Below are 26,414 nucleotides of genomic sequence, written 5' to 3'. Positions count from 1 at the left end.
CTGTGCAATGAGTTGTGGTCATGAAAAACCTACAAGCATTTGGCCCCATACAGATGGCTTCTGTTTTTACCTTATTTGTCACACTTATTTCAGATCATTAAACAAACTTTAAAAAAACAGACAAAGATAACCCGTTTAGATAAAAAAAAAAGCTGTTGTCAAATTACGATTTCATTCTTAAAGGGGAAAAAAAAATCTGTCCAAACCAAAATAGCTCTGTGTGAAAATATAACTAAATGAACAATGAATTAATCCCATTTCTTTTGGTTGAGTTTTACTGACCACACCCAAGACCGATTGCTGTATAATCAAGACAAACAGTAATCGCTTGACAACATGACGTAGGCTAAAGGGTCTCAAAAGGCTACACATCAAATCCTGATCTAAAGAAATTTAGGAACTGATGTGAAATAAAATAATTTACAGACATCGGTCTGGAAAAGGCTGCAAAGCCATTTGTAAGGCCTAAGTAGTCCAGGGACTCCCAGTGAGAGCCTCTATCCTCAAATGGAGAAAACAGGCAACAGAGGCGGTCCTTTCTTGGAGTGGCAGCCATACCAAAATTACTCCAAGAGTGCATCAAAAACTCATCCAAGAGGTCAAAAGTCCATGAATTTTTCTCTGGGGAGAACATCCAGAGATAAATCTCAAGCATGCAACAGGACAATTATCCAAATCAGACCAGCAAGTCCACCTCCAAAAGACAAAAAAAAAAAAAACAACAAATAAAGGTATTGGAGTGGCCTAGTCAAAGTCTGAACTTAAATTTTATGTAGCCCCTCTGGCACACCCTTAAAGAGTCCGTTCGTGTTTGAAAACCCCTCGGTGCTATAAAATATCAATGGATATTGTGTGTGGATGCCAGGTTTGTGATTTCTTCACAGATTTCAAAGTTACCCAAAACACAGCGTCTTTCAGAATTATTCATATTCCTTACACATATTACAATGGTAAACCTATATGTATTTTGTTTGGACATCATCCACTCAACCAGCACAAAGTGTACACAACTGTTCAGTTGAAGTAAATTTGCAGTTTTTCCTCACAAATCCAAATAGTGTTGCTTGCATATGAATAATATTTGAGCTTTAGATCACTTCAGCTGCAGAAATACCATGGGACACGATGCACTGGTCTCTTGGTCGGTTCACACTTATTCCATACTCTTCTAATTTTTCAGAGACAACTTCAACAGTGCCTTGGAACAGAGATCTTCAACGCTTAGTGCATTGTTTTAAAACCCAAATCTACTTTAAACCGTTCCTCAAATTCAATCTTTGGTCTGTTGTTCTCCAGCAAATCTCTGGGGCCTTCACAGAACAGCTGGATTTGGTCTGGGGTAGACCCTAATTAATAATCAGGTGACTTCTGAAGGCATTTGTTGCAGTAGATTTTATTCAGCGGTATCAGAGTAAAGGGGTCTAAATACCTCACGTTTCAAATATTGGTTTTACGAGTTTTGAAAAGAATAATGCACTACTTAGTGTTGGAATGCCATAAAACACCCAGAGAAGTGAATAATTAATAAAATAGTCTAAGTTTTCATATTAACTGGACAAAAAGTGAAAGATTTTTTAGGGGTATGAATACATTTCTTCAGCCTCTTGCTATTTTTATTTTGAAAAAGCAAACCAATTCTGCCAGCACTGGAACAAGAGCGATCACGCAGATCGTTGGGAAGATAATGTTGCAGAAGCGTGCAGCGCTTTTGCTCGCCTTGTGCACCTTTTCTGCAGCCTGTCCCCCCTCTTCCCTGCACACCCGCTGCTCTGCTGGAGCTCTCTGGGCCTGTGAAGACCGAGACCTTCTGCCCTCGCCTCACATTTTCAGCCTCGGTTTGCTAACAGAAAGGGCCATGTTTTTTTGGACAGTTTCAGCAACTCCCCCGCCTGACCCCTCGCTTTCTCCAGGCTCCAATGCCCCCCCCCTCCCTTCCCTCCACCTCTCCCTCTTCTCCAGCTCTGCAGACCGCCGGACCGAACAGGGGTCCATTTTTGGGTGTGGAATACTCCCCCTCCTCTGGTGAAGGGGCAAAAAGGTCCCAGAGACCGAGCTGTTAATTCAATCAGGAGAGCGGTATGCTCAATTAGGCATCCATAAGGGCCCTGGATGGGTCCGGGGGCCCTGTAGAGGGCAGGCAGGCCAGTCCCCAGGAGGTATTAATTGTGGATGACAGTGTATAAACAGTGGGGTGAATAGACAGCGCAGGTGCGAGACCCCCAGTCCAGACTCAATGGTCCTTTTCACACCCACCGCTCTCTGTTGCCACTTTCTCTTTCACTCACTGGGTGCAGAAGAAAAAAAAAATCCATCACATCTCTGATAGATGTTACGGTTAAGCTGGCTTTGTTGGCTTATTTATTTGTGAGCATGCATCTACACCGGCATGACAGAGTGTGTTTATCTGCGAGTCCGCGCCCAAAGAGGGGTGCAGACAACAGGCCGGAGGTGTTGGGCCAACCGAGGGCCGTATGTGGCTCCTTAACTTAGAAGGTAGTGAAAGTTGCAGCCAGTGCATGTAAAATATGTGGAATTTATGAAATGAAATCCAGATGATCCTTCAAAAAGCAAGGGACTTTCTATCTGATCGCTCAATTTCTTTGTTCGGCATGTCGCCCTGTCTCTTCTCTCTGCCTGTATATCATTTGGTATTGTAATCGTGTTCAGTTGTGTGCAACAAGCTTCACTTTTTAAGATACAGCAGAAGGATTTCCCATCAGCAGAGTCTGTTAAACCTAAATTATCTATCATGCATGAAACGTTTCATCCCAGTAACATTTCTCATTGACTTGTGTAAGTCAGCCTTTTAGTCAATCAACTTTTGGTTGCAGTAGCACAGTCACACACTGAACATTTTAGAAAAAAACTTTCCACAATTACCATTGAACTTAACAGTCTTGTTTAAAAACGGACCTGATGAATGCAAAAACATGATATTTAAAAAAAAAATGATCAGAGTTTCTAGGATCCTCTAATTAGTAATCTATGAGTTGCTGTGTCCCTAATGGTCACACAAAGCCTTAGATACACATTTCTTTTAGCCACTGGCCATAAAGCTGGACAGGGACCCATATTTATCTGGTCACAATGTGCAGTATGGGTAGGATGGCAAAAAAAGGATCTCACTACAAGAGAACTGCAGAAATAATCACATCTTTAGGTAAACAATCTTCAAAAACAAACAAACAAACTAAAAAATATATATACGGCAAAGGAATGCATGATCAATTCATTTACTTCAAGGCGTCTTACACTTCTTTACCAGGGGTACCAAAAAGGTACCAAAAAAAAAAAAACAGAGTTCAAACGAGTTTTCATCAATAACTGTGACCAGACTCTGGCCCCCACCTGAACCACCTAATCTTGAAAAATGGACCAATATTGTGAACAAAATGTTCCAGATGGAAAGAATGACTTTCTCATCCCAGTTACAGATCAACACATTTTCATATCTATGGTCAAAACGTTTTATGTTTCTGCTAACCAAAGGCAATATGCAGAAACCTTGCATGCAACATGACATGTCAACACAATGAATATATATTTGGACTAGTAAGAATTATTATTATTTTCTTATTTGTTCTTTCATTTTTGTTCAGGAGGAGTAAGTCTCTTGGTGATTTTTGTCCCGTCTCACAATGCATCCATTCTTCTATAGTTTTATGCTTATATTGTTATGTTTCCCCATTTGTTTTATATGTCATTTTAACAAAAATCTAAATCAATTTGTCATATTGGTTTCAGCATTCGAGAAAAAAATTTCAAATGAATGATTTAAAGTAATTTTCAAGTCATTGCATTTCTTGTTCTCATTTATGTCTTGAGTGAAACAGCAACAGTAACAGTACATTTCCCTCTAAAATACAGTCATCTCCAAAAAGGGAGAATCCTAAAATGGTTAATATGATTAAGTCAGTTTGACTACTTGCTTCAGTAACCAAAACGGCTCATTTGTGTTAAAACAAATGAGCCACTCTGTTCCATAAATGCAGAGGGAGACGTGGGGTAAGACGACAATGCGGCTTTAATTTAGAAACAAGCGGGGTTATTTTAGAACGTACTAATTAGTCGCTCTGTTCTAGTAGTTCTCACCCCAACATGCAGCAGACCACAGCTGAACCGTCTTTGTGTGCTCGAACATCACGGCCGAACATCTGTGCTAAATCTGCCCCTCTGCAGATCTCTGGGTGGCCTCTGCTCTGCCCTCTCTGTTTCTGTGTCCACAGACACCTGCTAATTTTCAGCCGCGTGTACTTCATGTAAACCGGGAGGGGTGAGGAGGGGAGGGGGGGATTTTGGCTCTACAATAATTGGGAACTACATGTCCTTTAAGCTTGTCCATACCTCCCTCCCCCTCTTTTTTTGTTATCGTTATCAGAGGTTTTCTTTCATGTCCAGCCAGATGACATCGGTGTCAAAGTGTTGAGCCGTGCTTTCCCTAAAACAGCGTCACTCCCCACAAACACTTGGTCTCCTTTTGTTCGAGGTGCAGGGCCGAGGAGAGAGAGAAGAGCAGATATAAACTGATCTCGTTAACATTCCAAGAGACACTCCTGTCCCTCCCTCCCTTCTCCTCGTCCTCGCTCGGAACATGAGTGGACCAGCTGCCGCAGATTACTGGCGGGGTGGGGGGGGGGGGCATTGAGGACAACCTGAAAATGACACACACGCATTTCTCTGATAAGAAAAACTTGCAATATCGAATTACTTCCTGCGTCTTTTGTTCTCCTTTAAGCTATGTCAACCCTAGATTCTATGAAGAACCCTCACTTTATTCAGACAGCTCTGCATGTGTAGAAATCACCGGTGTTAACCCTAATTGTGGCAGTTCCAGCAGTTCAATTGCTCCGATTGCAAAGCTCTTCAGCGAGGCACTCAGAAAAGCCTTGACCAACGATTAAAAGCATATCTACAGGGACAAGGACTGGAGGGAGGGTTTAGAGGGGTGATCAGATGGCCCCCTTTCAGCTCTGAAAAGCCTAAATTCTTTGAAGTGAGAGGTTGTTGAACTGGAGCTGGACACCTGCACCGCATCTCCCCTTAACATGCTCTCTCCTTCTTTTTTTTTAAGATCTTCTCAGTGGGGTGGCGGGGGAGTGGGAAAAAAGAGGGAGGGGGAATGTGGCAGCCAGAAGTTGCTTAGTTTGTTTGGATGACTGCGATGTGGCTTCACTTTTACGAGGCCGCAGCTCACGTGTACGGCAGGACAATAATACGTTCGCAGGCTGGGAAAGTATGACAGCAACAGCCCTGGATTTGTCAAATGCAAAGTTGTAAATTACAGTCCTGAACAGAGGAGAGGTTCTGTCAAAAGCAGTACGTACTTTACTTGAAATACCTAACCGTCTTGGCATCTTTATTCTACCTTGTTTTGCCTTTTCCCTAGATCAGTATGGCATCTTTGACATGCGAACTGACACGATTTCCTGCAGAGCAAATATTGTTTAAAAAAAAACATGTAAAAAACACCAATCTTTACCTCTTTAATGGGACTATATGCTTTTACCAGTCCCTTCATCTTTCAAAAACCCCAGATTTTGAGATGAAGGGGTGAAGATGAAGGGGGGTGACTCCGCATGACTACCAGCATATTTATCTGCCCAGTAAACTCCATTGCGACAGACAAGAATAGAGGCAAAAATTTAACTCAATAGGCATTTTTTTCTGTACATTTAAATCACTAAGAGTACATTCACTGTGTATTTGATTCATATTAAATGGTAAATCAGGGAGAGAAAGACCGGGGGGTCATGCACTAACGAGTTTTTATTGACCATAAAGAGAAGTAATTACGTTAGTTGTTGTTTCTGAAACCTAAACTCATAATCTTCTCTGAGCAGCACTGTTAATCCACTTCAGGAGCTGATTTTTTTTTTTGGTGGTTGGCCACCACCCCTGGTCCAAGCAGTGGGGTGAGGATTTTACACCTTTCCAGGCTCTAATAACAAATGAGCATGCTTGCAATGCATTCATCTTTATTCCTCACGTCTTGTTACTTATATAATCAGTATGATTGCAGGAAAAGTCCATCTTTAACACCATCTTAAGCCATAGGTTAAGCTAACTTAAATATGTATGGAGCTCCATAGCTGCTGCAGGGATGGTGACGTCTACTAATCAGAGCCATCACAGTAGCCTACAAGGGTTTTCACAGATTCAGAACGGTGCTGCCCCACAAATAATGAAGGAAAAAAAAAAAACAATCAATTCCTGTCATTGACAACCAAAGTTTGCACAGTGTAAACCAGGCATGATGCTTTCAATAATCTGGCACTGTCTTGTTGTCTGCAGCGGGCTAATGAATGGCTGAGAACAAGTGTGTGCGATGAGCTTGAATATTATTATTATTGTTTCATTGCATATCATATTCATTTAAACGCCTCTCCTGACTGCTATGTTTTACTACAGACTTACCTTGGTCTTATCCTGCATGATGAAAAATGTCCCATTTTACTGGGGTATGTAGACCAGCTGTATCTGCTGTTCATTGAATAAACCCTAATAATTGATGGGGTTAACCCAAACCAAAAGAATGAATGGACAACACTGTTTAATGTTAAACAAAATGTGTGTACATTATTTTTGCAGTTTTCTTTAAGTTCATTTGACACCGAGGACGTATTGCTTGGTGTCAACAAGTGGAATAACAGCCCCAATATGAAATGTTTCAACCAAACTGGGGGGGAAAAAAAAAGGTGAATCCAAGTGTTCACACGGGATGTTGAAACCCGTTTTTAAAAACGATAGTAAACTAAATAATGAAATAAATAATACATTTACTCATATCCAGATACACATCAGCCGCGGAGTGGTGAACTCCGCCAGATCTACAAACGCAGGCGGGCCCCCCTGCAGCGTCTGTGACAGCTATTGACTTTACTCAATGGATGTTTCCCATTGGAACCCCAGTACAGAGGCTAAATGTCACAGCAGCAGGATACTGGCCTATTATAGCGCATTATAGGTCTCTGAATGGGGATGAGAGCCGAAAATTTGACCTCACAATTGCTCGACCATTGTCTCTGCTCTCAAAGCCCGATGATAATACACTGAGCGTCTCTGCAGCTGCTGCTCCTCCTGACTCTACCGGAGCAGCTCTCTGCGCGTCACGGAGACCCGTTCAGGGGCAATTTCTTTTTTTTTTTTTTTTTTACTTTTTTTTTTTAATGTGGGCGCGGCTTCGCCCGTCATTGGTTCCCACGAAGTGTCAGTCAGCGATGCTGCCTTCGGCTTAGCTTTTAAATGAAAGTGCAATGAGGCTGAACCTGTGGAAACCGCGATGAACAGCTGATCCTCCCGCTGTGGATAAAACCTCCGATGGTCTGCGACAGGTCATGACGTCCGCTCCCACGCAGGGCACTATGTGAATAGGTGTCGGACAAACAGAGAAAGGAAGTTATCACAACAAGAAAAGAGTGACTGTATATTTTCGAGACCTCAAAATTAATAGGAAGGTGTTTGATTTTGCCCGGGTTTGGACATACTTGTGCGCTGCTCGGTGCGCCACCGACTCTCCATCATGTTATTGCCCAGCGCTGTTGTCTTGACTTTTTCTTGCTTTTTGGCCCCACCGTTCCTCTCTTACCTGCCTCAAGTCTCTGCACAGAAGCCTGGATCTCGGGTGAGTGGACCCACGCGTGTCTGCTGACGCACACTCTGCACTCTTTCAGATAAAGGAGCACTAACACAAAAAGCAATGCGTAAAAAATAAAAAAAACCCGCATTCGTTGAATCGTGTATCCATTTGGATTAGTAGATAAAAGACATGATTCATGTTATTATTTATTTTTTTACACTGAAAATGTAATGTAAAGGTAGTTAAATAGTCGAGATATGCGCCAAAGACATGTAATAGCACTCTTGCTAATAAAGTGTAAAAAAAAAAAAAAAACTATAATAATTATTTTTCTAATGCAGTTGAATAGTAACTCACTGGCAAAAATTAGTCAGAATCCACCTTTCTTTACATTCATTCGCCAGGTGAAAAAAAATAACGTGCTAACCAGGAATTGTTTTCAACAAAATGTCTAGTGAAAAGTTATTTCCTCTATGACAATACATGGTCTTCTTCAATAATATTTCACAAGGTTGGAGCTTAAGGAAAGTGAGGGATCTCTGACCACTGCTCTCTTAAGATCACCCCCAAAGGTTTTCTTTAAATTTTGATTAAAGTTTGGATCTGGTGAATCAGCTTCCTTCTTATTCATCCTGTTGAAATGCTCCATTTCCACTTTACTGACAGAATCCAGTCGATTTTGGTTCAGTTAAATTCAATTCAGCTTATTTGTACAGTGCTAATTTACAGTAAATGTCACCTCAATACATTTTACAAGACAAACAGGTAAAATTCATATTTAAAGACATTGTTTAAATCTAGTGGGTTTTATGCCGAGTGATCAGAAAGGAAATATTCAGAGAAAAAAAAGAGGGAAGAGAGGCAGCAACAGTCTCAGTGTTTTTTTGGGAATCAAACCCCAGACGTCTGCGTCGAGGACCAATAGTCTCCTTATGTGGGATGCCTGCTCCTCTGCTACGCCACATGTTGCCCCATGGAGACAAATTTGTGTTACAACAAACTCATACATTCAGTTCTAACGCAATAGAATCAAATTCAGTTTACAATGCCGACTGGTATAATGTTATCTATCCAAGTAAGCCCAGATGATGGCATCAGGTCCTTGCCTCTACAGTTAAACCTCCTTCTGACCAAACGTGGCGACGCTAGATGTCCGATTGCATTTAGTTGTTAGCTTAACAGCCCATCATGCTCAGCATCTCTTCCTCTGGATGAGAAACAAGGCCACAGCATCACAGGTCCAGCACCCTTCTAGAGAGCATGGACCTTTGTTTCTAGCCAAACCCTTGGAGTGTTTGTTGTCAAGACGACATTAACCTTAGTCTAATCTGACCAAAGTAAATTTTCCGAATTTTGTGGTGGTAGTTTGTAACATGGGGATTCCCCCACCCCCAAGCCCCATGTCTCCAAATCTAAATAAGATATGAGCTATTTCTATTGTTTTAGTGTGCGCTTGTTATTGCACTAAATTATGCTTTTATTTTAAGATTTTTTTTCCCCTACATCTAGTAGGGCTGCCGACACATGTTTTATTGCCCTTTTATTTTAAGGTTTGATGCTTCCATTATCCACTGTACAAGTTGGAGCAAGTGCCTCTTTGTTTCTTTTGTATTCTTGAGTTTTATGAAACTGTTCATAGAATCAGCAGCTGGCAATAAATTCAAGGTCTTTTTACCCTCAGTCATAACATTTTAGCAGGTTTAGACAAATTAAATGCTTTTTTCTGATGGCCTTGTCAGGTAAAGAAATACACTCAAGGATCCAGATGCACTTAGGAGGATTTAGAGTCTCAGCTTTTAAAGGTTTTTTGTTTTTTTTGCTTCAGTTATTCTGAATCTGTCTGACTCACAAGCTTTAAAGTATGATGTCCGTGCTTATTTAGTTTTTGTTTTGGAAGAAGATATGACTCCATACTAAATTTCTGTCCTGCAGTTGGCTTTAATCTTGAAACGGGTTCCAAAAATTGTGTAATCCATCAAAGTGAGTAATGAGAAACAGCCACTCCAGACCTGATCTTTCTTCAACCAGGTGGATTATGAAGAATTCAAACCTGGAAAAGTGTTTTTTTTTTTTTCATTTGAACCTATGTCAGTGCAGTGAGAGAAACTGAAGGGTAGTCTGTTCCCCACAGCATCCCTGCTCCTGTTCCCTCCTTCTTTTCTCAGACAGATCTTTGTCACTGTTGTGTCTCCTGGTCCTGTTTATTCCCCTCTCCCTTCTCCTGCACACTGCTTTGCTTGTTCCCCCCTCTGTGTTCTTTAGTTCCTTTCTAAATACCCATGGCACCGCTGAAGGCAAAGAGGGAAATAAGTGATGCGAACTGGAGAGGACCGGTATTGTTTCGGTTTGCTGATGCGCTGTAATATTTGCGGTTGTGGGGGAAGATGACTCACGGCGGGGGGTGAATATGTAATGCCCCCCTCACATACTGGAACTATTTCACAACGTCTTTGAAACTTCCTTGCATACGAAATATAGTTAGGTCTGTGGGAATGGGCACAATGGATTTATGCTGTGTCCATCTATGTTGCTCACTCTGCAATTGTCTTCCTTCTACTTAAATAATAAGAAAGTCCAAGAAGTGTTTCATCCACTTAGAAGTATACGGGGTGTACTTATGTATTCATGGTTGATAGAGGTGCAAAAAGCTTTTGTTGCCCTTAAGGCCTTATGCTTTAGAGGTATAGGAATTTATTAACTCTCATGCGATCGATAATCTGACCAGACTTCCTGTGATGAACCAAAGCAAAAATAGATGTCCTCTTCAGACGGAGAGATCCTTTTATACCTTAGATGTACTTCTCTACACCCCACTGCAGTAAACAAAAAACATGGGCGAGAATAAAGTAAAACAGCAAAGAAAAAACAAGTATGTAGGTTTATTTGGTGTTGATTTGTAAAATTCCTGGGTTTCCATCAACTTTATGTTCAGCACATGATCTCTGCGTCCCTTTCATCCTCTGACTTGTCGACTCACTTTCAGCCCACCGACGGCCATCCTTCACAAGGTGGACACTTTTACCACTGCTCGCTATCTCCTGGGCATAGCTTTCTTCTCATTAACCTGCAGGTTCAAAAACATGCAAAGACTGAAAAAAGGCAAACGTGATTATAAGAGGGCTTGCAGTGAAAAGGAGATTTCTTTGGTTTTGTAATCGTTAGCTCACTTTTTGGGTCAGCAGGAGAGACATACATACACACACACACACACACACACACACACACATATATATATATATATATATATATATATATATATATATATATATATATATATATATATATATATATATATATATATATATATATATATGCAATTGATAGGAAGCAGCGTTTAGTAAATAAACTATAGTTTCCCTGTCACAGTCAAAAATTTAACACTTGACTTCAACATATTCTCATTGCTTTTATTAAAAGCAGCAAAGGGTAAATTTATTCCCACTGCTGCTGAGATCATTTAACATAGTCGTCATTACTGTCACAGTAAAATATATATTTTATTTTTTTAGCATTTCAGATGATTTAGTCAAAAAATTTAACAAACACCTACATTCAGTAAAACCTTTCATGTGCAGAATATGGTATCTCTTGGCATCCTGCTCTTTTCATTAACACAAGTACTATAAAAAATATTAAACAATATTACACTGCCACAGTGAATTGGTTGGACTATTTTATTGGGTGGTGAAGCTGCTTTTGGATTCTTCACAGATATTATATGCTGCTCAGACCTCAATATTACCTAGAGGGCTCCTTTTAGTTTCCATGCCATGACTAACTGTTTGGGACCAGGATTATTTCCAAGCAGCTAAATGTATCTTTTTTTAAACAAATGGTCAAATGTAGTGGCACACATGTACTATATTTAGTCAGTATGTGGGTGTAGAAAGTCTTCTTTAAGCCAGTTGACCAGCAGTGTATAGAACTGGTGGCAGAGTTTTAGTGTTTTGTTACTCTGTATTGTATATATAGAGAGAAAGCTAAGGTCGCTGCTGGCACTTTCGTTAGCATCTCGTTAAGATGACTTTTTAGTTTGACGTAAAATGTACGTAGTTTTGAGAACGTATCTAGTTAAAGCCTTGGACCTTCATACCAGAAACCGACAGTTGTGACTATAAACAGTATGATGTCATTTTAAACAGTATGATGTAAAAACTTTTTTGTGGTTTTTCAAACTGTAGCTATTTAAAGTCTTGGAACTTCAGACTGGAAACCGATTGTGGGGATAGGTTGACCTACGGAGGCTTAGGTCAATCCCATCTCCGGTTTCTTCCAAAGAAAGGGCATTTCTGTTCACAGTTGGCTAAAAGAGTCCCCCTTCTCCATTAAAGCAGAGCATGATACTGAAAATCTTAGAATACAGTGAAACTATGGCAACTTTGTCCAACCAGCACATTTTTTAAAAATTTGTTTATTTCCATTGTTCTGTTTGATTATTTCTTTAAAGTTGTGAGTAAGCCCTACACCCGATCAGTCGCCTTCCATTATGTAACATCCGTTAGCAATGGTCTGGAGCTCGAGCCGGCCCCAGGCCCCCCACCTTTGCTGCTCGGCGAATCAGCCCCCTCATAGGAGCGTAGGGGGTTGGCTGGGGGCAAGAGTTGTCTGTTGTTAACTGGTTGAATAAACCATAAAATACCGTCTCAGCAAATCTTCAAATGTGCACAAATTGGCACTGGTTGCAGATGCTGTTACTTCAAGGTGTGCTTCATCGATTTTGCACCGTTTTCATAATGAATCCACTGAATAGGAAAAGTAGAAAATCAGAAAAAAAACCCACTGTAATCATTTCTAAAGTCCTATTATAAAACAGGTCTTTTGACCGGTTAAATTAAGTTGCCTTTTCTTTTGACTGCATGAAGATATTACGCCTTATGGCAACCTTGTTAACCGGACAGATGGTGGACAGGCACCACATCCATGAATGACTTTATAATGAATTTAGTTTCCCTAAGGGGATGTATTGAAGCATTAGGCTGTAGAAGATGAGAATGTCCTACACATGTAGCCATGTATCCTTAATCCTCCTCATCAAATCAACCTATTAATGCTTGCTAGCGGATGCAACAAACAGCGTGCATACTTTGGTGACGACATCAGTGAGGACTCATAAACTAACCGAGAAGCAGAGATAAACAGTTAGGCTTGGGCAGCAGGGCAGCCAGAAATGCATACCTTCATGTTGGGAGAGCCGAGCCGCAAGTTCAGCAGGAAAGCCTTTTTTATTGCCGTGATGTAGATCACAGCCTGGGTGCAGGTGTGAGTAAGTCTGCATCTGTGTGCTAATGGATGTAACGTATGGTCAACCGGTGACTCTAATTAAGCTCACAGCACACTAGTCTTATTATTTTTATTGAAAGTCCAAAAAGGTGAGTGTAAGTAAATCTGAAGGTACAAACAGGCATCATGCCATCCGACAGCTGTGTTCTTTGAAGAGACATGTTTTTACTTAGTCTGGTATAGACGTCATTTTGCATTTCACAGTTTGATTTATATGTGGGAATAAAATAAGTAAACATCAAAGATTTGTCCCTTGCAAGTCAGGATTAGAACCTTTTGCAGCTTTTTAGCTTTTTCTTGTCATATTTGGTTGCATGATGCCTGATCTTGTCTTATTTTAAGCTTAAAATCAATTTAGGATTTTATTTAACAAATTTACAGGACGATATTTACAAAAGAAAAAACCACACACGCACGATTTTCTGAAAAGAAAAATTAAACAAACAGTTAAAAACAGAAAGAGACTGAAACTAAAAACTGACATCTAGGCCTTTATTTCCTGCAGTGCAATCTTTTTAGAGGCCTTCTTGGCCAAAACCTTTTTTTTCTTAAATCACGTATCATGAGAGATTCTAAACATTTTGAACAACCTTTGTAGTCCAAATGAGTATAAACTTTGTTTTTTTTTACTCCATCATCAAAATCAGAATCAGAAATACTTTAATAATCCCAGAGGGAAATTACATAAAACAGATTTTGCCATTTAAACATAAATCTAGTAGGTTGAGGCCTTCAGCGGAGATACCTAGACCTGCTAAAGTGAGTCATGTCAGTATCCAATGCTAGCTAACAGCAAATAGAACAGCAAAATAAATACAACAGGGATTTCTTCCTGCTGTGTATGGAATGTTCTTTAACAATTAAAAAAATACATAAAAGTAAAGGTTTTAAGAAATGAAGACTTAAAGAAATTAGGTTTTTAAAAAGTCATAATTTTGAACGAAAAATTAAAACAAAATATGGCAATTGGAGAATTGTGGCACTAAAGCTCGACAAAGATTTAGTCGATTCAGTAAACATGTAACACAGTCCTTTATTGGATTTCATTTCGATTGGATGAGTACTAACTGGACCTGGGCTGACAATAAGCTTCTTGGATTGGACCCATTTGGGTTGACTAAGCAAAGCTTTTATCACCAAAACCAGTTGGGCCCAGATTTAGACTTTTTTTTTTCCTTATACCAAAAAGTATTTTATTTTTTTATTTTTTAAGACATCATACAGATCTTAGCTAGGTCTCAAATGGGTGTAAAGGATTTTTTTTTTTTTAAACCTGTGGACAATCCCATCTGGGGCCCTATGCAAATGTTTATATGGTCGTTTGGCCCCTGAGTAGAACATCTGTGAATCCTATGGGACTGTGGCACAGTAGGAAGAGTAGTCGGCTTGCAATCTGAAAGCTGTGTGGTCTATTTCAGCTTCCTCCTGTCACATGTTGGTTGCTTTACCCCAGATTTTCTACTGACCTGTAAATCACTGTATGAATGGGTCAATGTGTTATGTGGCTCTAGTGTTTGGTATCACTAGTAAAGCACTATATCAACTTAGACCATTTATGATAATAGTTCCAAGTAAAACATGGTGAAGCTGGGCTTGTTGTTCAGCTTCCAACCTCAGAGTCAAATGCAAAGCACTTATTTTGGTTCACCATCGTAGTTGATTGTGGGTGTCATTTTTGAATAAAAAAAAACAGTTTAAAAATCATGCTATTAAATAAACCTGTGAATCAGATTATTCTAAGCACTCGTCTAGGGTGTACCCCACCTTTTGCTCAATGGCCTTTGGAGATTGGCACCAGCCTCCCCAGCAGCCCTGCAGTGACACATGGCTATAGACAATAAATGGATTATTTAAAGATGTCTGTTTTGCATAATATCGTGTCTCCCTTGTGTGCTTCCCTGACATCACACCTCTTTCTATTGCATATGTGTCTTGGCAAAAGCAACAACTGTCATTGGCTGGTTTTCCGAGCAGTCGTGTTTATGTGTATACAGTTAAGTCCCACATGTTTGTCATACATCTGGCATGTTTAGGTTGAATTATTTGCCATGTTTCTGACTGTTTGTAATATTGACATTCTGGAATGGCCCTGCCACAGTCCTGAATTAAATCTGATGGATAAGGTGTGACGGGGGCTAAAAATGAAAGGTGATCCCAGGGAGGCGTTCCAGTCTCAATGATTTTGAACTCATCACTAAAGATACATCTCTAAAATACTAGCAGAAACATGTGTAAAGCTGCTCAGTAATTAAATTAATGGTTTGATTGCTGTAATGCCAATAACGATTTTACCAATATTTATTGTGAAGAATAAATCTTTCTGACACCATATGTAAGCATTTTCTTTTTTATAAAAAATAAAATGTTTACATACTCCCCCAACCCCCCCCCCCCCTCCTCGCATATTATGTTATCTCTTGGGAGATGATTGTCTTATTTGCAGTCAGAAAACAAATTCCTTGATTAAATGAAAATCATTTTAAATTTAAATCTGCCAGAGGTAATAATAATTTTTGATTTAATATCAAATCCACATTTAAGTGATTCTTCTTGTTGTGCAGCTTGAGTTAACCAAAAGCTGCAATTAGGAAGGATCCTAACTGAACAAGGAGAGGAAATGCTAATAAAAAAATACACACGAGGTTGACACTTTCATTTTACTTTCAGAAATGTTCATGTCTTTAATTAATATCTTAAATATATAAAAAAATAAAAATAAATTGCGATGTCAAAACTCCATATTATTACTGAACCTCATGAAATGTTAAACTAACTAACCAAAAAGCTGTTAAATACCCCCCAGACACCAGGACTCTACCTTTTATTTTATTGGACTCCAACAAGTGCCTCAAAGGGTGACTCCACCAGTGACCAATTATCTTGCTTGCATATGTTGATTCCCTATGATAACTACATAATTAGGAAAATTCATTTCATGCTCAATTTCAGGACTTTCTAATCAGGATAATGGAAAGCAGCCATCCTACTGAGTCAGGCCTAGGATTCTTGTCAGGGATCATCAGCGTTTTACTCAACCTTTCTTTTCTCTGTAGATCTTGTTGATAGTTGTGGTTCTGCCGGCATTTACATATTTTGTTCTCCAAGTGAAGTGAAGTTTTGTTTTCCAAAAGTTTAGAAAACGCACATGATCTTGTTTGAGCGTAGAAGTACATGTTGAACGAGTTACAGCTCTCTTTAATCCCTCAAATGATCAAAACGGCTGCAAGGTTTCCGCCTCCTTATTGGGCTTCTTCTGCAGATTAGTCTCTGTTTCTGGCTGACATTCAGGTTTGCTTTGATTTCAGTGAGTGTGTGGTCTTAAGCAAGCAACGGGGACTTATAATCCTATTGATAGTGTGATGGACACATACACTTCCACCTCCGCACTTCTCCCAGAACGGCAGACACAGCTGACTATTCTGCAGCCAGGATGTAGCATTAGTGACAGAGAACGCTTTTAATCAGATTTAGAGTCATATCCGAAAAGGAAGAACATGTTTCCTCAACCCTGGATCAACCTTTGATTTATATTTCTTCTCACCACTTCAAAGAAAAATAAGGATGTTATCCAGCTCATTAATCCTGACTTCATCCTTGTATTAGTACCAAGTAGGGATCTGTTTTCAGCGTGGTCTTATAATGTAGCGATGGAAGTCATGCTTTTTAATCTTCCATCCAATCAGAGCTGTATCGGCAAGTGCTAAAAAGATGTTTACAACACTAAGGAAAAGGTGGTTAAAAAGTAGCTAAAACTTATTTTTCTTTACGGTAATAGAGAAGTTAAAGGGCAATTAGGAACTCATTTGGAACCAACTGGGAAAATTGACAGCACAAAATGAAAAACAAACAAACATAGAAAGTGAGAACAATTGACAGTTTATAGATACTGTAAGTCACAGGAAGTAGCACCTTTTAGCACTTTGACTCTGTAATAACGACCCAAGGGGCTTTCCAGGGCTTTCCATCCGACGAGATAAACATTGTTCCAAAAAATACGAAACCACCAGCTTTTAGCTTAAGGTGTTTCACAGAACTTAAAGTTTTAAAATACACAAGATCACTCAAATAATCAAAAAACAAAGGATTTATCTACCATCTTCACACCATCTCGGCTGCATTTCACTCAATGGAATTAGGTTTCAGACCTAAACATGCAACAGAATATGCCAAATGCTTCCTCACAGAAAATGAGAAATATCTACTGGATAAAGGTGTTACGGTTGGTGATGTGTTTCTCAGTCTTAATAAGACTATAGACATTGTTAACCATGTAATATTATTGATTTAAGCAATGTGGAATCAGTTTTTCATCATGTGCTGTAAAACTGAATCAACAATTACCACTGACCTCCCTTCTATCTTTCCGGAGGTGTACTACAGGGATGCTTTCCTGGACAATTATGTTTTTCTCTTTAATTGAATGATATACAACCATTATGTCAAAATACTAATATCTGAATGTATGCTGATGACTTGGTAATACAGACATTTGGTAACAACATACCTAAAAGTCGCTGAACAACAGTTTACACAAATCTTATCAGGAAGATAAAATCATTTCTGGTTAAAAATCAATGTTACTAGTTGCTATGTCTTTCTCTAGATCAAACAGGCTGAATGTAGAACCTAATCTATATGAGTTAAGAGAATGAGTACAGGTTGTAGCAGAAGATGAATACCTTGGGATCTTGATAGAGTCGATATAACTATTAAATCACAGGTCAAAAGGGTCTGTTAAGTCAAATTCAACATTTCAAATTTCTGTTTTATAGGATGGCACTTATCATAGGGGCAAGTACAATGTATAGGGGCACTATGATCACAGTACTTTGAATTGCCTTATTACTGAAAAGTGCTATATAAATAAACCTGCCTTGCCTTGTCTATGATCATGTCACATATCAGCTACTGTCTAACAACTTGGTCACAGACCAATGCAACCATACTAAAACCCTCATAAGGTCTTTATAAACAAATCATCAAAATATTGAACAAGACACCTTATTAGGGGGACATCATAAAATATTCAAATGTATGTCAGTTATACAAAATTATTCAGTCTCGTTATCTCATCTATTTAGGCAGTTTGTGAATACAATATTAGAACCAATTCATAGCTACGTACCAACAAGAGGTTCGGCAAGAAGGAACTGCATTGTTTCTACTGATGGTCAGACATCAGCATCCGTTAATTTCTCCTGTCCTGACACTGTTGTCTTGTCTTGCTGATTTTGTTTCTGCCAAGCTCTCGTCTGAAAATATCTTTAGATGTTTGAATATTTGGAATGCATGTTGGTACTTCAAGCATTTTCTCCCTTTGGTAGTATTCTATTTAGTGCCTTAGTCCTTGTAGCTAGTACTTTGTGTATATTTATGTTTCAGTTGTTGTTAGTAAGAATATTTTATTGTATTCTGTAATTGGTTGTCCACAGTACATGTGCTACAGCATGTTTGTTTACTTTAAAGGGTGGATACAATTTTAAAATTACTTGTAACGATGAAGGGTACCAAAAAGCTATTTAGGTTCTAGATTTCCTGAAAACTATGCTCATACTGGATTAAACCAGAAAAGCGTTTAAAGCTCACAAAAGGTCAACATTTGTTCTGACAATAGAGAGCAATTTTCATTGATTTGTTGTTCCTCAATGGTGGGCTCACTTTCATATTCTTCCTTTAGTCTGTTTAATTAAGCCAATTGCTTGTGATTTTAAGAGTCCCATAAACAGCTGGAGATTATTGACAAAAGGAAGCATTTAATGGACCTGTACAAGTATGCATGTGTTGCTTCACTGTTTATTGTTGCTGTCTTATGAGGATAATAAGCTCATCGCACAATAGCAGGGATCTGGCACATCATCCCAACTTGTACAAACAGACCCACACTCACTGAGTAGGGGGAGTCCGTAATCGGTCTGAGAATCAAGACAGGTTTTTATTCTCAGTAATAGTCAAGTCAAGGTGAGACCAGCAAGTATGACGGAGAAATTCTCTTTGTATTCTTGAGAGTTACAGCTTCAGTCTGTTTTGTTCTACTTCAGAAAACGCCATACAGAACAGAAAGGGGGTCAGTCGAGTTATGTTTTTCTGTGTGAGGGCCTCCACATTGCAAGTGTTTAAATATGGAGTATGTGAATTTTCAAAACAACCGCTATAATATCTTGGAAAACTGTAGAAATATAGAAAAATGTGGAAAAAATGTATTGTAATGCTGCACCAGAGTTTCAGTTCTCGCCACAACACTCATAATGAATCTGGACAGTATTCGCTTTTTCCACATTTGATTGTTATATCCATATTACAAATTGGATTATGCTCATGTTTTCCCCTCACATCTTGTGACAATGTATGTATATGTCATTAAAACAAAAAACAAACAAGAAACTCCCAATCCTTGCTCAGTAGCTTGTTGAAGCACCGCTGACGGCAATCACAGCCTCCATTCTCATAAGATATGTCTCTACAGCCTTGAAACATCTGTTTTTTGTTATTTTCTCCCATTCTTTCTCGGCTAATCTCCACAAACTCAGTCAGGTTGGATGGACAGCGTTACTTGGCAGCCATTTTCTGTTTTTGCCAAAGCTGTTCAATTGGATTTAAATCCAGGATCTGTCTGGGGAACTCAAGGACACAAGCTGTTCCTGAAGCTACTCCTTTTTTATTGTTATTGTTGTGGGTGGAAATTAATCTTTCCCTTAGTCTGAGGTCCAGAGCACTCTGAGGGAGCAGGTTTTCTTTTCAGATCTCTCTATATTTACCTGCTGTCATCATACCCTCCATGTGAAAACCTCCCCACAGCATGATGCTACCACTACCATGCTTTGTAGTGGGATGGGTTAGTCAATCGATTTGTGCAGTCTATTTTTTTCTTCTTTTTTAGTTATGGCCAGAAAGAGCAGAGAATTTTGTTTCTCCAGGTCTGACAATCTCAAAGATTTGTTTCTACCAAGCTACAGCTGGTTGCCATGTCCATCTGACCACTCTACCACACTCTACCAGACCGGTGGGTGCATTAGCATGGCTGACCTTTTGGATGGTTCTATATCCACAAAGGAACACTGGAGCTCCAGGTGACCGTTGGGTTCTTTGTCTGACAAAGACCTTTCCTCCCCAATTCCTCAGTTGGGTTTAACTACTAGAACTAGAGAGGGCCCTGATTGGTCCAAACTTATTTTCATACCAATTAATGAAGATCACAGTGCTTTTCCGGATGGTCCAATGGTTGGGCTTTTTTTGGGGAGGGACTTACGGTGACCAGATTTCCTGATTTGTTCATTTAAGGGGTACTAAAATAATTTTAATGTATAACTATTTGGGTCCATAAAAATGCCGACTTTTGCCATATTTTTCACTCTTGTCCCGGTGTCCCACAAACAATACATTTGACTGGGTCGTGTTCGGAAAAGTCAAAGAATTATTCGACATGTGCTTTTCTGAAAGAAAGAACACAGAGCTGCAGTCATCGTTAATGAGAGCTACGTCCGGTTGTCAATCAAAATATGCAGCAGCGTCTCCCCTAACGACAATCTGCTTTCCAGGATGCGCGTAAAATAAAACCAAAATGATTTTTATGCATACAGATTATTAAGGAAACTACCGGTATGTCAAAATAAAGAAATGCTGCTACAAAAACTGTGGAACAATTTCTAACCGGGTGAGGCCAGAAGTGATTCTTAGAGAGTTTTTTTGTGAAGTTTACCAAAGTTATTTTTCAATTTCACATGAAGGGGAGCATAATGTGAAGCAACACTGTAGAAGTGAGTCCCACAAGAAACACAGCTGAAAAAGCCTCCTGTTGATCTATAGATTCATTTTTACTCCAACCCAAAGACACATGCCAGACCAGACAGACAAGGTACAGCAGCCAAGATTAACTTAAACAATATTTCATTTTAATCAATTTAATTAAACTTTTTAATGTTTAACATCCCTTCCATCCATTTTACTATATGAGTTTTCGTGCAGGTTCGCGGGGGTGGAAGGTAGTAGTAGGGTGGGGGGTGGGGGGGGGGGGTATGGGGGTGGGGGGGGGTTTCGGGTGCTTGTTGGTGCCTATCTTTCAATGTTTACACAAACTATAACAAACACTACTGCTTTGTTTGCTATTTTCTGTTGTTCAGCAAAGACTAAAGTACTTCTGTGTTCTTTTTTAGGGAAATTTGATAACTCTGCGCATGTCAGTGATTTTATTCTGAATAAAGCCAGGTGCATACAAATGCACATCATGATGTGATTAATTGATTGTGTGCTCATATAAACTAAACCATCCAATTATTTTTGTTTTATAATACTACTGCTTTTCAATCCGATCGTGACATTTTGTGCATGTAAACATACTGTAGCTTCTGTCAGCTCTTTAAACATCACCAGACTGTATTTTCTGTAAACCCTACTCCACAAGCACTGAATATCTCCAGTTTCCAGTGTATAAATTCTGACCAGAGGCTGGGAATGTCATTATAAGGAGTTTTTATTCAAAGGTGAATGCTGTTTAAAACATAATTTATACGTTATACTTGTAATATAAGAACATAAGTTTGCTCAGAAACTTCAGAATAGGACCGAGGTAGCATAAAACGGGAAATGGGGAAGATATAGTCCATGTGCCATATCAATGTAATTCAGATGGGCTCTCAGAGTCCATATTGATGTGGATTAGATAATTAATAACCTTACTGAGTACAGACCTTGAGGTGGCCTATTTTGTTATTCTTTTTTGTTATTTCAATATTATTTTATTCTTTTTTTTAGAAGTCACAGCTCAGGCATTAATTCACAAATGTAACACTAACCTCATTCTCAAAATCTTGATTACTAGGAAAACTGGCCAGAGCGCTCAAACACTGTCATGTTATATCACAAAAGATTGTGAACTGAGTTTACCCACGTCAAATATTTAAACTGTAATGTACAAACACAGCTTTGTTCATTGTTAGCGGCGTTTACTCCAAAGTTCCTACCAAGACATACCTGCTCACCTAAACTTACAGTCTCTCCTGCTAACTCTGGAGGAGCTGCGGAGATCCTCAGCTGAAGTTAGAGACTCTAAATTGCAAGAATAAAGTCCTCCCTAATGTAAATAGTGGTGGTGCAAGCATCATGATGTTTTCTTTAGCAGGCAAGGAGAAGGTATTCAGAGTCGAGGGGAAGATGGATATAGATCGGAAAACCTGTTAGTGGCTGTAAAAGACTTGAGACTGGGCAATAGATTTACCTTTTCGAAGTACAATGACCATAATATAAAGCCGGCCATAGCATCCATGTGTTAGACTGGCCCAGTCAAAGTCCAGACCAATTGAGAATCTGTGGCAAGACTTAAGGAATTGATGTTCACACATGCTCTCCTTCTAACTTGACTGATTTTGAGCTGTAGAAAGCCTCTGCTCAGTGGCTGAAGGCGGCAGAAAATTCAACCCGTACTAAAGTAATTTTACCGTATAACTATTTGTATTGATATACATGTGGTTTAATGTTTGTCTGTAGTCTTTATTATTCTTGTTAGCTAAGCCCCAGTGTATCTGGGATATATATCAGGAGACATGTTAAATAAAAGCCTTTTATTTAGGCAACACCTGAAATGTGTGATAAATTTGAAATTGGAATCAATGGTTTACTATGTGTTATATGATTGTTTTATTGCTCAAACTCTGTCCAGAATTGAGATATACTCCAAACTAATAAAGCCAGTTGGAAGGTGTTAGATTTAGATTTACTGCTGATGATGAAATTTTCAGATTTGCCTACTACCTGGCTTAAAATAGCCAGCTTTTGTTACCATAAGCACTTTAAGCAGGCGTTTATAATTTGTTATTTTACAATGATACCAAGGTCAAAGTCTCTTTATTTGCCCCCTTTAGGAGGAATTTGCTTATCTTGTTTCACTGCCAAAACTAGGGCTGGAAGACATTCCCTGCCAGTGATGGCAAAGGAACCTTTTTTTTCTGAAGCCGTAATGGTTGCACAACAGGGGTTGCGTTTCACTTATTTTATGACTGTTACAGAGAGAGCTCAGGGGTCTGTGTTTTTCTGGCTTAGATGTGTGGGATACTGTGCGTGCTGGGGGAATTTGGCTTGTTAAATGTGAGAATCTCATTGCTCATTGTTTCCCGGCCGAGACGCCAGTACCACACTGCCTTGATTTGCCGTCAGGAAAAGGTGACTATCAAATCATGACAGTGTCGGGAAACGTTAAACCCGTCTCTCTTCCCATTATTCTGGTCTTTCTTTTCTTGTGTTGTTAAAAACGCACTGAGAGGAATGTAATTGTTTTGACGTCTTTCATGTCCTGTTTGGCTCGCCTTGATGTCAAACTCAGCTTAATGATCACGAGCTGGACAAGTTCGCCGTTACATGTTTAGGTAAGTGATGTTTTCCTGGCTTTTTCCAAAGCAGATCCATTAATAGCTCCTGGTACGTTTTACTGTGTTTAATTTAGATACGTTTGGCTTTGATTATGGTACCAAGGGTGGGTCTGAACCTCAGCTGTTATTGGCAGAACCGGAGAGAGGTTGTTGTTGGTTTTTTTTTTTCTGTCAGAAGATAATACCAGGTTATGTAACCCAGACTTGGGCTGAAGCAGTCGATTAATACTAAACACAAAAGGCCAAGACTTTAACTTATAATAACAGCTTTAAGCTCCCAATTTTCTAGACAGGTGGGGTTAACCACATCAGGACCTTCTGGAGAGTGCTTGGTGGGAGAGAAATAGGCCAACCTATTAAATGTTCACTGCTTTCACAAGAAATCTTCATTGAAGTCTGATCTTTTTTTATTTCTCTTTGAAAAATAAAGCGATTTAAGTATACAGGAAAAATACCGCACATTAAACTTTAATCATAGACAGGAGATCAACAGAAATGTGTATTCTGACAGAGGAAAAATTTTGAGACATTCTTTTGTTGAAAGGTGCCATGACATCACTGTATAAACATGTTCATGTAGTTGAAATTGCTGCATATGTAAATTCTCTGAAGACTTTCATAAAAAAAATAACATCAGCTTGTTCTTCTGTCAGGCCAAATGTCTCTCCTCAGGAAAAGGGTTGGTTGCGGTGATTATATGTAGCTCTACCTAGTTAACTTCACTTTGATTGGCTACACCACTTTCCCCCTCCATCCACACCTCCCTTCTCAGACCAACACTCAGTTATAAATCCATTATTATGGTTTTATGGCTGGTTGAAGTGTTTGTATTGCAGGATGTCGGACAGGCGAGGCCAAGCTGACCAAAGGCTTCAACCTAGCGGCGATTAAACACAGTGGGACCAAAATAAATAGCCACATACACCATGGCGCCGCGGGGAGCTTGCTGCGGCTGCACTTATGCATCTGGGAGTCAGCTCCACCTCGGTACCGTAGCTTGCTGCCAGCACTATGCAGCTGGGATCCAGCTCTTCAATGCTCTAGACCGGTGGTGACTGCAGAGGAGAGTTTGCTCTTCCAGGTAGCGACAGGAAAACCATGCAGCTGACAGCGATCAAGCTTTAGGCAGGCCAAGGCAAATTTATTTGCATAGCACAATTAAGTAAATGGTCAACGCAAAGTGCTTTACATGATTCAAGTCAGTCAGTTTTTCCAGTTACAAACATCCCTGTCTTACATTTCACAACATTTAGAAATTAAATAACCTTATGGGTTTTGGTTGCCACCTTCAGTGTTGGTGCAGAAGTTTTTTTTTTTTTAGATCCGTTTGTTCTAAAACCCCCGACTTGAATTCACAGGAAAGTGTCTTTAGTAAAGTCCCCATAAATGTAGTTCAGCCACTCTTCTGTGATTCTCTCATCCTTCGGGAGTGAGTGGAAACTTCATGCATTTTAGACCACCCTCGAACATATCAGCTTTCCTCTTTAGTAACCGCGGTGAAGTTAGCTGGAGGTTGAATATGGGATATTTGCGCTCCACAGCTTCTGTGCTGTCTGCTTCCTTTTTGAGCCGATACAGGGTGGCTGATCTAGAGCTGCTGTCTGCTCACTGCTCCACCTTCCTCCTCTCAAGAGGAGTAGTGATGCTAGTGTCATGCAGTAAGACATGCTAGCACGACTCACGACCGGTGCATCAGCTGTGGGAGGAGGGAAGGGGAAAGGCTTTTTTCTTGATTGTATGCTCTGATTGGAGAATATGTATTACGTAGAAAGACAGCCTATGTGGAAAGATAACCTGTTTTCTGATCCGACCGTTTTTGAGCAAAGCTGACTGCCCCTGAGCAGGTCCTTTGGTTTTCAGTTTTGATATTAACACAGCCCCATCAGTGCGTAGCAGATCATATTATACCCCCAAACCTCATGCAAATGAAATTTGTATGTCCCCTTTAATATAACCTTGCCTGCAAGACCAATTCTCGCAGTATTTGTGTGTTCACAAACACGAGAATCCATCTTGTACCGCTCCGGCTTATACCGTTTGTAAAAACGGTTCGGGCCAATCACGTTGCAGTATTGATCATTCCAAAAAAAGGTAAAAAACAAAGCAACTGGACTGTTTTCCGTAGTTGAAGACGTTTCGCTTCCTCTCCCGGAAGCTTTCTCAATTCTTTTTGAATTGAGAAAGCTTCCGGGAGAGGAAGCGAAACGTCTTCAACTACGGAAAACAGTCCAGTTGCTTTGTTTTTTACCTTTTTTTGGAATGACCATGACCTGGATGACTGAGAATCTTCACCAGCATGTTGCAGTATTGAGGTTTAAGGCGGGACATACCAGTGTGACTAAAGCAAGAGTGGCTGAGCCCACAGCCGAACCAACACAAACATGGCAGCGCAGGAGGATGCACGCATAGCTGCTGCTACCACATCTGTTTGGTCAGAATCCATAATTTCTTCTCTGAAAGAACAGCAAGAAATGCCTTGACACGCTTACCTTCTTGTGATTTCTCATAATGCCAGCTGCTTATTGTTTAATTTGATACCGTGATTGGCTAAAACCAACCTTTGGTAGGCGGGCACCAGGAGTCGGTTTGCCCAATCAGCTCAGAGAGTTCTGCTGAATGTCCCTCCTTTCTCCAAACGGATTAAAATGGAGCAATCCCAGATTGATAATGTGCAGAACCAGTAGGAACTTAATAATTTTGGGTACACTTAAAGCCCCAGTGTGTAAGATTTTCTCACTGCCACAGAGTGGTGCGCTAAATTAATTACAAATGACTTTGCCATAATAGCTACTTCGGAAGCCACAGAGTATAATAGGTGTGACAATGTAAACATGTCCTCGATGTATTAGCTACTGCTAATAGCTAATAGCTACGGTCATTGTGGTAAATGGTTTTTGGCACTGTTTTCAAGTCCACTTACCTTTTTTTACATGCTACAGCATGTAAAAAATTGAAAGAATTTACAAGTTGCTTGTAAATTCTTTGAGTTACTTTTTTTGGGCTTGTTTTTGAATGTGGAGTTCCTTATTTAGGGTCTAAAATAATCAACTATAAACACCAGTAAAGAGACCCGGACGGTCTTGTGGCTGTACAACAGAAAATGAACGGGCCGGCCGATATCCCTCCACGTACTGTACGTACATACCCTTTGTATCTCTCTCCTTCTCATGGAGAGAAGGCGAACAAACCGACCCGTTTCC

The 26,414-nt window shown here is 39.7% G+C and overlaps 1 protein-coding gene across 5 annotated transcripts in view; it reads left to right on the top strand.

The window, feature by feature from the left end:
* The first annotated feature begins 7,239 nt into the window (after positions 1-7,239).
* Positions 7,240-26,414, top strand: part of smoc1 (SPARC related modular calcium binding 1) — a 92,790-nt gene continuing 73,615 nt past the window's right edge. For 2 of the 5 annotated variants that reach the window (XM_012872322.3, XM_012872320.3), the window contains exon 1: positions 7,240-7,621. In XM_012872322.3, coding sequence (XP_012727776.2) covers positions 7,520-7,621 — 102 coding nt within the window. In that variant the 5' untranslated portion in view covers positions 7,240-7,519. The remainder of the gene's footprint in view (positions 7,622-26,414) is intronic. The other 3 variants (XM_012872324.3, XM_012872323.3, XM_012872321.3) reach the window with 2 other exon arrangements.

Source organism: Fundulus heteroclitus, chromosome 19 (genome assembly GCF_011125445.2).
Source record: "Fundulus heteroclitus isolate FHET01 chromosome 19, MU-UCD_Fhet_4.1, whole genome shotgun sequence".
Lineage (NCBI taxonomy): Eukaryota > Metazoa > Chordata > Actinopteri > Cyprinodontiformes > Fundulidae > Fundulus > Fundulus heteroclitus.
The sequence above is the reverse complement of the archived record's forward strand: the minus strand, read 5'-3'. Positions and strand labels throughout refer to the sequence as shown.